The sequence below is a fragment of the Carettochelys insculpta genome, chromosome 7 (genome assembly GCF_033958435.1).
Source record: "Carettochelys insculpta isolate YL-2023 chromosome 7, ASM3395843v1, whole genome shotgun sequence".
Lineage (NCBI taxonomy): Eukaryota > Metazoa > Chordata > Testudines > Carettochelyidae > Carettochelys > Carettochelys insculpta.
Window position 1 is genome coordinate 62,676,090 of NC_134143.1, and position 14,893 is coordinate 62,690,982.

General features: G+C 44.3%; 1 protein-coding gene across 1 annotated transcript in view; it reads right to left on the reverse strand.

Annotated features, from left to right (window-relative positions):
- Positions 1–256: 256 nt before the first annotated feature.
- TRUB1 (TruB pseudouridine synthase family member 1) overlaps positions 257–14,893 on the reverse strand; it is a 48,728-nt gene continuing 34,091 nt past the window's right edge. Inside the window, exons 5-8 of the mRNA XM_074999081.1 lie at positions 13,944–14,016; positions 8,773–8,912; positions 7,419–7,475; positions 257–6,440 (exon numbers count right to left, since the gene is read on the reverse strand). Coding sequence (XP_074855182.1) covers positions 6,226–6,440; positions 7,419–7,475; positions 8,773–8,912; positions 13,944–14,016 — 485 coding nt within the window. The 3' untranslated portion in view covers positions 257–6,225. The remainder of the gene's footprint in view (positions 6,441–7,418; positions 7,476–8,772; positions 8,913–13,943; positions 14,017–14,893) is intronic.

Consider the following 14,893-nt stretch of genomic DNA (forward strand, 5'->3'; position numbering starts at 1 on the left):
TAAATCACTCCATATACTTCTTCCTTGCCACTAACTTGCCCGTCTTGCACTTTAAAATGCAATCTCTTTGCAATAGGGACTACCTCCAACTAAGTATTTGTGCTGTCGTACACAGGGGCAGGAAAGGGGTATGCGGCACCAAAAAAAAAAAAAATTCTGCCCTCCATATTTTAAAATTCTGCTAATTGTTCATGTTTTGTCAAAGTCACACACGAAAATCACAACACATTCAATTACTTTGGGTGATTTATTTCAAAATACCTGTCAGCAAGAGCATCTGCAGCAATACAAATGATTCAGGAAGTGCTTTTTTGAAAAATAGTTTCCTTATTAACCATATTAATACAGAACTTTGGTGTGAGTAGCCATTTAAATGACAATACAGAAAATTATTTCCTGCCCCCCACTGGAAGCAGTGCAAAGCAAAAGCTGCAGGAGAGGGACGTAATTGCTGGGAAGGAGCCTGCAAGTGAACCTGGAGAGTTGCTGGGTGTGGGTGGAGAAATAGGGAACAAGAGGCTGCGGGTCAGGGGATGCATATTAGGAGCTGGGGTACCTCTCTCATGCAGAACCTCGCTGATCCCTAACCTCTCTCATTAAGTCAGGCATGTCCCTGCATCCCCATACCACTTTCAGTCAGGCACAGCTGCACATTCCCATGTGTCCCTTCATCCCCCACTCCCATGCAGCCCGTGGCCCTCCTCTAGTTCCTGTACAAATCTGTTCCCTCATCAGCTCTTATGAGTCCATCCATGCGACACCCTTCCCCCCAATAGAGCCATCTGTTCTCTCCATATCTCCTTGCCTGACCCAATGGGCAAGGCACTTTGAGGAAGACAACCTCTGCCTCCTCCCACATGAGGCTAGCTGCTCTGACCCACGAGCCTGCTGGCACCAGCTTGGAAGGGGGAAGTGTATTTGCGGTTCCCCTTCCCGCTCAGTGAAATGTTTATGTGGTGGGGCAGGGTGATCAAAATCCATGGGGATTGTGTCTTCACTAGCACTGTGGCACAGACTTTCCTCAGGTGTAATTCAAGTGAGAGATGCGGCATAAATAAACTGCATTATACAAAAAGAGACACTTCTTTCTTATCCATCTTTAGCAAAGGCTGAGCAGTGGAGTGGTTGTAGGAACACGAGAATTTGTTCTCTTAGTATGTGGTGTTCATTCTGTTGAAGAAAAACCTTGACAGATTTTAGAAGTTCTTCTGAAGTTGTCACGAGAAACATTTTCATATCAGCAATGACACTGACCTGGTGCACTTTAACAGTACCAAAACATTACAATTTAAGCCTTGACACTTCAGAAAACAAGACAGAGGTCAGCACTAGTTGTATTAGCATAGTGTTCACTGAAGTGCAGGAATCAATCACAAAGATAGCTTTGCAGAAGACCCTATATATTTAAACACTCCCCTTTGATATGCTCACACACACACACACACACACACACACACACACGGTTTCTTTAACAGGATTGCAGATAATGTACCTGAGTTTCACTGGCAACATCCATGCCTGAAGGAAGGCTGATTTAACGTAGCACTGGCCAACAACCTGCAGAGATTACTCAGTTGCTAGAAAGATGTTCCTGCAGGCGCAGGACTTTCTTTTTTAAGAAACAACTAATGGGGTCTCTCTCCAACATTCTGTGTCTATAGCTAACAGTAACGGGACAGCAGTCAGTCAATAGGGAAATTTAATCTTAGCACCCTTACTTTTTAAGCTTTATTAGTGGATGTCCTTGGTGCTCCATATTCTCTAGGCCATAATGCCACTCTCTGTCACACCACAGTAAGTCTGAGGGAACATCGCTGTAGTCAATGGACATACTCAGGATTTGCAATGCTCTGAGGCCAGAGCTGACCCTTGCTTGGAGTGTAACTATGTGCTGCAGATGATAAATACAAAACACAAATATCACAGCTATTTTATGCTCACAGCTTATACACATTCCTGGGAAAGGATTGTATTTTTTATCAAGCTTAGCTCATGTCTGTGAGAAAAGAGAACCAGGGGTGTGGCTACAAAATAATTAAGGCTGAAATTCAGCAAAGCACTGCAGCATGTACAGTAAACTCTTGTTTAACCAGTATTTGAGTAACTGCCAAACTAAAATAACCAGCATAACTCACAGCTGAGTAGCTCCAGTAAGGGGACACCAGGCGGGAGTGCAGAGAGAGCAGAGAAGCCTGCTGGCTGCACTCACACAGCACAGAAGGATGGCAGGGGGCTGGTTCCTCCTGCCTTCCACCCCCAGGGCTGGGGCATTGCTCTTGTGCTGTGTACACAAACCCCAGCCCTGACACTGCTTCTCCTCTGCTCAGCAAATGCCAGGTGGGAGCACAAAGAAAGCAGAGGAGCCTGTCAGCTGCACTGACACACACCATGGAGGGACACAGGGCAGCGCTAAGCAGGTGGGCATTGCTCTCGTGTTCTGTACACAAACTCCAGCCCTGGCACCACTTCTCCACACACACGACTTTCTTGACCATGGCTAAGGAAAAGGAACTGGTACTATAATATCATAGTAACGAACATTTAGAAATAATTCATACCAATGAAGTGTGCACCTGAATTATTGTGAATTTTAAAACAAAACAAAAAAAATCCAAAAACGTAGGTCTGTTTTTGAAAATACAGCCTTTCTGTACTGTCCCCGAATATAAACAGTAACAATCTCAAGCCACAGGGAAAAAGATGAAGGATTAGTGACTAAATACTAAACTACTGATGTAGACAATTATGCAACACATCGATAAGGTCTGAGGATTCCTTAGAATCACGGGACAGAAAAGGACCTTGAGAGGTCATCTAGTTCAGTCCCCTGCACTCACAACAGAACAAAATATTATCTAAATTATTCCTGACAGGTGTTTGCCTAACCCACTCTTAAAAATCTCCAATGAGGTCGGGTGACGGGGACAGTATTTCATGCCAAATGTACTGTATGGCTCTGCAACATGCCATATATGTAGGATACCATTTTAGAGGCATTATTATTGGGAAAAGCCTTGTCAGGAAAAGTGTGGTTTGCTTTTTAAGCTGAATACAATCACGCTGAGCTTGGTCTCAGTAACGTGCCAGATTTGTCAATCTCTGCACCCATTGGTACGAACCTTTGCCACAGCTGCTTCCATGCAGTTGCCAAGGGAAGTGGGATGAGTTAGCTCATGTCTTCGTGGCGGTCACTCGATAACAAGTAGGACATCTTCATGTCAGTCTCCTATTTGAGAGTCCGTTGATGGCTGATCAGCCCAATTCTGGAGCCACAGATCTTATCACAGGAAAGGCAGGGGTTGGTAGCTGTTGGAGGAGAATGGGGCAGTTTTTGACATGCTTTTCTTCTCTTCCAACTGTCCTTATCTGCCCTGCTGCAAGACCTCTCGGATTGCATCACCCCCTCACTGATTACCATTCTACACTGGCAAGAGTCTTGAGCAAGGTTCTCTCAAGTGTTGACAGTGATTCTGCAGTTTTTCATGTGTGCCTTCAGCATGTCCTTATGTTGCTTCTGCTGGCCCCCCATACTTCTTTCTGTCCTTATGCCAATTTGGAAAACAGAATCTATTTTGGAAGGCGCTGATCAGACATCCGAACCATGTGACTCGTCCAACTAAGTTGATGATGAGTGATAATAGCTTCAATGCTGGTCATGTTTGACTCTTCCAGGATGCTAGTGTTCATGCACATTATCTTCCCAAGAGATATTTAGGATTCTCCTGAGGCTGCGTTGATGATATTGTTCAAGTGCCTTCAAATGACACTTGTATCTTGTCCAGGTTTCACATGCATATAATAGTGTTGGAACAACCACTGCATGGTATACAAGAAGTTTAGTCTTGGAATTGACGTCCCAGTTCTGGAAGACCCTTCGTCTCAGGTGGGTGAAAGCAGAGCGGTAAAGGTTGAAGGTTGGTGAAGCATCTTGGTCTTTTTGATGCTCAGCGTGAGCCCAAGATTCTTGTATGCTTCAGCGAAGGCACTTAAGACTGTCCCAAGGGCTGTGGGTGAAAGAGCAACAACCATATTGTCATCCACATACTGGAGCTCCATGATCCAAGTTGTGGAGATCTTGCTTTTGGCCCTCAGTCTCCTGAAATTGAAAAGCTTCCTGTTCATTCTATAGACAGACAATCTTCACACCATCTGGAAGCTTGCCGTAAATGAGGTGAAAAGTCATGTTGATGAAGACGCAGAACAGTGATGGGGCAGTGACGCTGCCTTGCTCGACTCCTGTTTTGGCCTCAAAGGGGTCGCTTTGGGATCTGTTGTTGCTCAATACTGTGGCAGTCACGTTGAGAAGCAGCCTTAAAATGCTAATGAATTTTTTGGGGCACTTGATCTTTGAGAGGATGGGCCACAGGGTGCTATGACTGACTGAGTTGAATGTTTTGATCAGGTCAGTGAAACTTGTATATAAAGCTTGGTTGTGTTCAAGACATTTTCTTACTGTAGCCGGGCAGTGAATGATCATGTCCGCTGTTCCTTGGAATGGATGGAAGCCACCCTGGGATTCTGGGAGAATTTTTCTGAGAGTGGTAGGAGTCAGTTTGCAAGGATTTGCACTAAGATTGCTAAGGAGGTAATGACAGTAGTGCTTTCCAATGGTTTCTAACATTCAGGCTGTAAGTCAGTAGGGGCTGGATTAAAATACAATTTGAATTGGCTGAAAGGCTTCCATTGACTGCAATGGGCTTTACCTCAGGTCCAGCTGAGCAAATTAAATCCTTTATGGGGGACACTCTGTCACCAAATGCAACTGCTAATGGGGACTCACTGGACAATACCCCGCACTAACAGGCCCAAGGAGCTGATGAGGAACCTGAATGAATACATGGAGACAACAGGTGAATCCCATCTTTTCCTAAAGACCACAACAGGTGCCTGTGAGCTCAATTTCTTTCCTGACAAATTATGAAATCTTTTCAATATGAAGTTATGCACATCTCTGTGCAGAGAGAGAGAGAGAGAGAGATACAAAGACTTTCAGTGACAATACTGCGTTCCTGACTGTTTGTATCGGTGGCGAGCAACCTGTGGCCCTGGAGGAAAACAGCACTTCCTAAGCTTTCCTCCTCCTTCCCAGAGCTTTCAAAGTGGTGCAAACCACCTGATTCGTGCTCTGTCCCCACTCCAGCCCTGCCCTCACAGAACTGGGTATGCTGCCAATCAGCTGTTCACAACATTCCAGCTCTGGGAGGAAGAGGAAAGAGTGCAAATCAGGCAATTCACTCTCTGAAAGTGATTCAATATAATTGGAGATATACATCTCCAAGAATGGGAAAGGACCTCAGGAGGTCATGTAGTCCAGTCCCCTGCCCTCTTAGCAGGCCCAGGCACCATCCCTGATATCTGTTTGCCCCAATCCTTAAATAGGCTCTTCAAGGATTGAGCTCATAACCCTGGGTTTATTGGGCCAATGCTCAAACCACTGAGCTATCCCTCCCTCCAAGTGGTAGGAGGAAGGGGAGAAGCAGGTAAGGGTGGAGTTTCGGTGGCCCAGTGTGCGCGACACATGGGGGATGAGGGCACACAGGGGGGCTATAGGTGCTGTGGCCCACTGAGGTGAAGGACAGCCACTCGTGCAGCTCACCTGCTATTTCTGCTTGCCTAACCCTAGTTTATATGCACAAGCAGTTCAGCTAGACTGAAATTTTCATCATGCAATTTACTTTATCACAACTCATTCATGGCAGTATCAACAAACCCTTAGTGAAAGGACTATCATGGGGTCATTTCCATTGCAAGAAATCTCCGAAGAACTCAAAGTAAAGTGCCAGTCCACTGCATCTTTCTATTTGGCATGGAATTCTGTTACCATTTTCAGTTTCTGAATGTGAGTAACAGCTACAGAAAGAAAATGAGTTATCTCCCTTCCAGGAACATTCAGCAAAATTTAAACTTATTTTTTTAATTGCCAATGTAATATTAAAAATGTATTTTGCAAAGTCTTTCAAGAGTACAATGAAGAATTTTACATGAGGGACAGACCCATTTACTGTGTACAATACAGAATATAAGCGAGGAAATAATACATGATGGACACTGTGTGAGCGCATGTATCTTTGCACAAGAAAAACATAGAAAGAGATCTTTTTCTTTGCCCTGCAATTCATCATCCTCAATGCAGAAGCTTGTAAATTTACACAGCAAGACAAGACAATCCCACTCCAACCTTAAAATGCCTCATTCATTGTCTTTTTTTTTCCTCGACCTGACATATCACTTATCTTCACAATTCACAGTGGATTCTTCAGAATGCTCAGTCTTTAATTTTTTAAGAGATGGCTCTACAGCAACAAGAGACATGCAGTGCTCCAAGGACTGTGCAATTTCATCAATTGTCCATTTGTCTTCATGAAGTGCATGCTCCTCTAGCGTAAATGGTCCATGTTTGGTTCGGGTCAACTCTTTCACGCTGGCACAGGAAGAGAGTTCTGTAGCATAAAAAGAAGAAAGAAGACAGACAATAGTGAATGTTCAAGTTAAAATCGATGGATCATGTTCAAAATCCCTAATGAGTTAATTATAAATAATTTTTTTTCATATAGTTAGAGTTGGAGAAAAGGGCTCCAATTTAGATTCTCAGCTCATTTCTCTCAATGTGAATCTGGAATATTTTCAACAGATTTACTACAGAGCAAAAGAGATCAGAGCTTGACCATCGGCCTTCAGGAGATTCTGTATTTCAAAATACAATAATAAAATTAGTAACCAAAGTTAAAACAAATCCAGGGTAAAATTTTCAAAAGTGATTTTGGGACTTAGGACTGTAAGTTCCACAGATTTTTAGAGAGACTTAGAAGCCTCTGTCCCTTTTAAAAATAGGACCTAGGAATTTTCTCAAATTTTACTTTATATCACTTACTAAAACAGTATAAAATGAGGAACAACCTGAGATAAATATCAATGCAGTAATTAGTTACCATTGAGACAAAAGAGACTTTTGATCAGGTTCCCAAGGACACAGCACACATAAAATTGGCCTTTGGTCACAGGATGAAGAACAGTCTCTGAAATGCTTTTTTATCTCCTCTAGGTGTAGGAGGATTGCAAAATGTATTTGAAAAGCAATCAAAAGGAGAAATTTAGGGCAGGAACCATGTATTTGTATTATTCCTTAAAGAATCAAGTATGCACTGGTATGGTAAATAAAAAATTACAGGGTCTTGTATTTTTAACCCCACTCAACACTTTCATCATCTTCATTTTTATTCACCCCCTTGTGATTCCTTCACAATTATTTACTCTGCTTCCCTTTATGCTCCTGAGGTAACTACTATAGTACACGAAAGTGAATGACAGCACTGCAGCCAGCATATTAGGTCTGGCAACTAGAGATATGCAAAGGGAGAATATTCTTCTATTAACAGAGATGTACATTCCTTAAGCAGTCATGCTTTTTCCATGCCTACCTTTTCCGATGTCACTAACCAGGCTTCTGACATAAAAGCCACCTCCACATTCAACATCTGGAATGTTAACAGTGACACAGTAAATTGCCAGCCCAGTATGAAATCTACTTCAGACAGAAACTGTGCTCCCAAACCAATATAAAAATGCACTATGCAAACAATCAAGTGATAAAATATTTATAGGGTACAATATAAATAATTCATCCTGTAACATATGTGTGGGTGAGATTGCAAAGCCAGAGAGGAGAGAGAGCAAACATAACAGTGACTGAACAAATGCGTTATAAATTAACGATTGGCCTTGGCATTTTAATAAATACTTCAGTCATGTTCATTTGAAAGGTTTCAAAAGGTCATAAGCTTCAACTTTCCAGTGATGAAAAACAGTCATTTTTAGCTCGACTCCAAACTGATATCAAACACTTTAAAACTGTGTGTCTTAAACTTTTTGAGACCACAGAACATGAGACAATAATATTTTTAATGTGGAACATTAATTACAGCAATGAAGAAGTAACATTGCATCTGGTTTTAATAATAGAAAACATATCCCAGCTGTGTATTTTTCCAAATGCTTGCGGCACACCTGCAAGTTGTTCATGGAACACCAGTGTTTCACAGAACACAGTTTAAGAAGCACTGCTTTAAAAACCTGACTGCACTTAGAGGACACAGCTGACGTGAGCTGTGACATTACAAAACAAACACTTTTCCATTCCCATCTTTCTTAACTCCCCCATCTTGTCCTTTCTGCAGAGACCACCTAGCAATCTCCCAACCATAAATCAACTATTTAAATAACACACCCCATTGAAATAGAGTGGTCATACCCACTTTTAACAACACAACTTGTAGAACACCAAAGACCTCCCAAGGGAGCAATGGGTCTAGTTCCTGAAGACATATAACTGTCCTGCCTTCACCATCAATACCAAAGGAGGATAACATTTTTCAAAAGGCTTCTCCAATTCATTTCTGTACTTCCTAATGTCTTAACTACATTTCTTTACACGTGAAAGAAGGGAGCATGGATCTCCTTTCCCCATATTAGATGTGGGGTCATTGTTTCTCCCTGCCCCTTTGAGGTGGGCATGAGCCAGCAGTTGGGAATACAGTCATGGTGGGTGTGAACAATTCCTTTCCCAGGCCAACCAAGCTCCCCACAGAATGACAGCAAGAAATCAGCTTAAGTCACATCAGACCAGGGCATTCTTACTGAAAATAAGAGTTCCCACGTTCAGACTTGCACTGAAATAATTAACCATGTGAACTACAATGCACTGTGTGACTTCATTTCCAGTTTGAGTACAGACAAGCTGGGAGCATCACCTTCCATCAACTCTTCGGCCCTTACCCAGGGTGAACAGTGGTGGCTGGAAGTTTTGGAGAGAGAGGCTGTACACCGTAACTGGCCTTGCAGGATTCGGTTCCACAGCTTTTCCTTTCTTCATCAGAGATGACAGGCTTTGTCCATCTCTCTTCAGAGCAGAATAGCTGAGGGGACAGACCATACAAATGTATGTCATGCAGCTGTGATACAACAAGTCTCCTATTCTCAAAATCTATTAAAACTGCACTACAGTAAAATATGTTTTAGCCTTCTACTCTTCTCCAAGTGCTCTTAAAAAGAACTCCATAAACCAGAACTCTCTCATCTGGCAACACCTGTTATTTGACAAGATTTTTTAGTTAGCCAGACAACCACTGTAATGGGTGTGGCCAAGTTTGCTGTGGTCCCATAAAGTTTGTTTACAGTCACCAGTCCTGGCTCTGTGTTCTGTGTTGTTATTTAGCTCTAATTTACCCCTACATGTCTTCTAAGATCCAGTAAGCAGTGGAAGTGTTGGTGACGCTGCTAGACAATACTGACCTCCTGGTGTCCAACAAATTCTCTCATCTAGCACCCGTGAGGTCCTGGTGGTGCCAGATAAGAGAGGTTCAACCTGTACTGAAATAACTGGTATACAGGACCTCACTTATGAGAGAATTAGTTAGCTGCAACAAACAAATTAAGTTAGAGTCACCTCTTCAGGACTTGCATTTAAAAAGGGTTCATCATTGAATTCATCGCTTCTGAAAGTGAGGAATCAATGGTGAGTACGGCAGCTGACTCGAACACAGGGCCCCACTGAAGCCTGTGGGACCAACCAATGTGCAAACTGTTAGGTTGGGCCCATGATCACTAGGCAGTGAAGCTGGTGCTGGACAGACGGCTTCCTTCATATCGCTCTGCCTTTCACTTTGATCCTCCTTCAGCACCACAACCCTACTACTGCAGTCTTGAATCTCTCATGAAAGGCAAGTGCCAACTAACGACCAGTGCTTTTTTTTTTTGTAAAAAAGAGGAGCCAGGACTTAGCTGGCTCCCCACCCACACCCCCAGCCAATCCCATGACTGGGGCTGCTGAGGTGCCAGTACTCGGTACTGTCACAAAGAAAAAAAAAAAGAAAAAAAGCACTGCTGACTACACAGCCTTGTTTCAGCCTGTTTATCTGACTCCTACTGATGAAACTAAATTAATTTAATTGGTGACAAAGGGCCTTAATCAAAACCCACTGTCGTCATCAGCCCAGGACATGTTAAAAAGAAAAGCTACCCACGTTACCAGAAGCTTGCAGGAAACAGAACTTTTGATAGAACTTAAAATATTCTTTGCTAACTAACAGATAACATAGGGGTGTCAGGGGTGCAGTTTTTGACTGGAATACCTGGTTGAAAAGAGACTCTGGCAGCTCCAGTTGGCACCGCCGACCGGACCATTAGCAGTCCAGTTGGCAGCACAGTGGGGGCTGAGGCTAAAGTAGGCTCCCTCCTGACATGGCTCTGTGTGGACCTCTGAGGCATCTGCCAGGTGCCTACCACCCCTAGGCTCAGGGCAGCTCTGTGCACTACCCTCATGCCCCCAGGCGCTGCTCCCAAACCTCCCATTGGCCAGGAACTGAAACCAATGGCAATTGCAGGGGCAGCACTCGCAGGCATGAGAGCAGTGTGCAAAGCTTCCCTGGCTGTACACCATGCACCTAGGGCTGCAAGGGAGATGGGGGCCACTTGCTGAGAACTGCCACGATAAGCACCACCAGGACCTCAACCTCCTGCCTTAACCTGGATCCCCTCATACCCCCAAAATCCCTCTTGGACCTTGCACTCTCCCTAACCCTCTGCCCCACTTCCTGTACTCCAAACCCCAGCTCTGGCCCAACCTCAAAGCTCACCCTCCCAGCTGCAGCCTGAACCCCCTCCCACATTCCAAACCCTTTACCCCTGGCCCCACCCTGAAGCCCACATCCCAAGCCAGACACATCGCTCCCAAACCAGCCCAGTTCCCCCCCCATTCCGAACCCTGCCCTGCCACATTCCTGGCCCCATAGCAGCCCTGCACCAAACCCCTTTGTCCCAGCCTAGAGTATTCTCCCCTCCCCCAAATTCCTCATCCCTAATTCCATCCCACAGCCCACACCCCAACTCATTGCCCCACCCTGCTTAGACTGAGCGAGTGAGTGCAAGTATTGGAGGGGTAGCCGTGTTAGTCTGGATCTGTAACAGCAACGAAGGGTCCTGTGGCACCTTATAGACTAACAGAAAAGTTTTGAGCATGAGCTTTCATGAGCACAGACTCACTTCATCAGATGCTGGTCTTGGAAATCTGCAGGGCCAGATATAAATAAGCCAGAGCAAGGGTGGGGATAACAAGGTTAGCTCAGTCAGCAAGGGTGAGGCTTTACTATCAGCAGTTGATCTGGAGGTGTGAACACCAAGGGAGGGGAAGCTGCTTCTGTATTTAGCCAGCCATTCACAGTCTTTGTTTAAGCCTGAGCTGAGGGCATCGCATTTGTAGATGAATTGTAGCTCAGAAATTTCTCTTTGGAGTCTGGTCCTGATATTTCTTTGCTGTAGGATAGCTACTTTTAAGTCTGCTACTGTGTGGCCTGGGAGATTGAAGTGCTCTCCTATGGGTTTTTGTATATTGCCATTTCTGATATCTGATTTGTGTGCATTTATTCTTTTACATAGAGACTGTCCAGTTTGTCCGATGTATATAGCAGAGGGGCATTGCTGGCACATGCTGACATAAATTATATTTGTAGATGTGCAGCTGAATGAACCCACGATGGTGTGCCTGATCTGGTTAGGTCCTGTAATGGTGTCATTGGTGTAGATATGTGGGCAGAGCTGGTAACGAGGTTTGTTGCATGGATGAGTCCCTGAGTTAGAGTGACTGTGGTCTGGTGTATAGTTGAGTGAGTGCAAGTGACAGAGGGAGGGGGGATGGAGCGAGTGGGGGCTGGACCTCACAGCAGGGTGTTCAGTTTTAGAAAGTTGGCAACTCTCAGCTAATGCAGCATCTGGACAAATTCCTGCAAATACAGTATCAGATTCCTTCTCTGTTAAAATTTAACTTCAGAACTTGGTGAGATGCATCAATTTGCATCTGATGTTGCTATCAACATAACCTTCAGCTGTGAATTTATCAAGTTAATACATCCTACAACCTATAGAACCCACCTGCCTAATGCAGGGACTTCTCTTCAAGCAACCTATAGAGAAGGGTGGGTAGAAACACCTTGTGTCTGGTTCTCTGTTGCTAGGCAGCAGCTCAATTAACAGTCCACTTCAGAGATTTCTGGAACTGGGTGTGGTAGTTTGGGGAATGTTGAACACCTGCCCAGGGACCACACTCAGACTACGTTAGGGCAGCGGCCTTACGAAATGCCATATGCAGCTTTGTGGGAGATGCTGACTCACAGGAGCTGAAAACAGGGTATCCCCCACCCCCGACTCTGAAGCCTTTTGCAGCAGATTACTAATACTGATAACTCTCCAACAGGGAAGCTCTGGCCATGTTAACTACAGAAAGGAGAAACTGGAAAAGAAAACTTATTTATTTAGTTTTAATGGTATACTTGGCAGACTGATTGTTTTTAGCCAAACTGTTTTAGTGAAATTGTCTCAACTTGTATGATTCACCAATTTTTTTCTTTTCTTTTTTTCTCTTTTTTGCATGAGGATGGGGAAAGAGTTATTTATCTTTTGCTTTTCCTAGTTTTGCATTTTTCTTGTAACAAGGTTTTTGTTGTTAAATGGAGCAGCTGGTTAATTAGTTAGCTGAAGAGTCCGCATGGATTCCAGCTGGAGCCTTCTGCAAGCAAGTGGAAGGAAGACCCATGACTGAAGGCCTCCCCATGCAACTCTCATGCAATAGGGCACTGAAGGCCTGCCCTTCCTTCTCCTCCCCTCTCCCTCTCAGCACTTTGGAAGGAGACATGAATTGCCTGAATTACGCTCCTTCCCCACTCACCCTCCCTCCCTGATCTAGAATGCTACAAACAGCTGATTCATGTTGTTCCAGCTCTGGGAGGAAGGAGGAGGAGTAGGAAAGGCGTCTGAATCAGGAGATTCATGTGCTCCAAAAGTGCTAGGAGGGAGGTAAGAGGAGCAGATAAGTGGGGGGTTCTGGTTTCCCAGTGTATGAGAGGCGTGCAAGGGCTCAGGTGAAATCCCAGCATACTGCAGGCTGCTGCGGCCCAGTGAGGTGAAAGAGGACCACTCATTCAGCCCATCCACTATAGTGGTTGTCCATCCCTGGTGTATACATTTTGGTGATCAAAGACTGAGACTGGCAAACTTAACCAAAGCTTATGGGAACTTGGAGTTACTTCAGGGACTAACTTGTTTAGATCTGATTTGTTTATGGAAAGGTAATGGATATGGATTATAAACTAGCCATGTTTTGTGGAAGAAATTTAGGTGTTACATTTTACCCTAAGTTTTAGAAAACTGATACTTAATAATTAAACTCTTTTTTTCCCCCCTTTTTGGACTTAACTGCAGGAAGGTTGACCCTGCGCAATCCTTGCTAACAGTCCTCAAGGAGAAAATGCTGAGTCTCCTTGTGCTTTTCTGTGGGGCCACGTCTACACTAGACCAAATCTTCGAAATGGCCATACAAATGGTCATTTTGAAGATTACTAATGAGGCGCTAAAATGCACATTCAGTGCCTCATTAGCATGCCGTCGGCCGCGACTCTTCAAAATTGCTGCTTTTCGCTGCCACGCGGCTCTTCCAGACAGGGAATCCTTTTCAAAAGGACCCCACCGACTTCAAAATCCCCTTATTCCTATCAGCAGATAGAAATAAGGGGATTTTGAAGTTCCCGGTGTCCTTTTGAGTAGGACCCCCATTTGGATGAGCCGTGCGGCAGTGAAAAGCAGCAATTTTGAAGAGCCACGGCTGGCAGCATGCTAATGAGGTGCTGAATGTGAATTTCAGCGCTTCATTAGTAATCTTCAAAATGGCCATTTGCATGGCCATTTTGAAGATTTGGGCTAGTGCAGACACGGCCCTGGAGTTGTTTTGAGGCATGAGGATAAGGGCAGTGAAGTAAACCCTAGTCCATGCAAAAGCTGTTTGCACCTTTCTTGCCCATATCTTCTTGCCAATATAGAGAGCTCTTTATTCATGGCAAAACTGGCTTCTGTGGAGAAGTGCACGAAGTGGAAGAATGCCAGAGTACTTCAGAACTTACAGTGGAGGAACTTGCATTATATTCCCCACGAACTTTTGCAGCACACGTTCAAGATCTCCTTTTGTTATCTGATCTGTCAAGACAAAACAAGACGTAAGTTAGTGCTGGTTCATGTCACGCCAGGGGAGTCTGTTGCACTTTACAAACAGGTACGAAGAGAAGGTCCCTGCCCTTTGGATCTTATTAACTTAGCCAGGAAAAGAACGTCACCAAAGATGATGGGGGACCACAGTGGGTACAGGAGGAGATAAGAGTGAGTTTAAACACAAGGGCTACGTCTACACTAGCCCAAAACTTCGAAATGGCCATGCAAATGGACATTTTGAAGTTTATTAATGAAGCGCTGAAATACATATTTAGCACCTCATTAGAATGCTGGCAGCTGCAGCACTTCGAAATTGACACGGCTTGCCACCGCGCGGCTCGTCCAGATGGGACTCCTTTTCGAAAGGACACCGCCAACTTCGAAATCCCCTTATTTCTAACAGCAGATAGGAATAAGGGGATTTCGAAGTTGCCGGGATCCTTTCGAAAAGGAGCCCCATCTGGATGAGCTGCATGGCAGCGAGCCGCGTCAATTTCGAAGTGCCGCAGCTGCCAGCATTCTAATGAGGTGCTGAATATGTATTTCAGCGCTTCATTAATAAACTTCGAAATGGCCATTTGCATGGCCATTTCGAAGTTTTGGGCTGGTGTAGACACAGACAAGGAGAGGAGGACAAACTGCCTGGCTTGATTTACATGTTTCTTGCTGTTTAAAAATTTAAATAGCCCTATTTCAAGTACCAACACAGCAAGATGCTCCAGATCACAAATAATATTATCAAATCATTCATGGTAACGCTGCAGTGGTTCATAAATGAGTTGAGGATGGTGGAGAGACCAATGCACAGCAAACTGACAGGGGTGGGGTGGCAGAATTTTGATGTCATTGAACTTCTCCTAAAGAA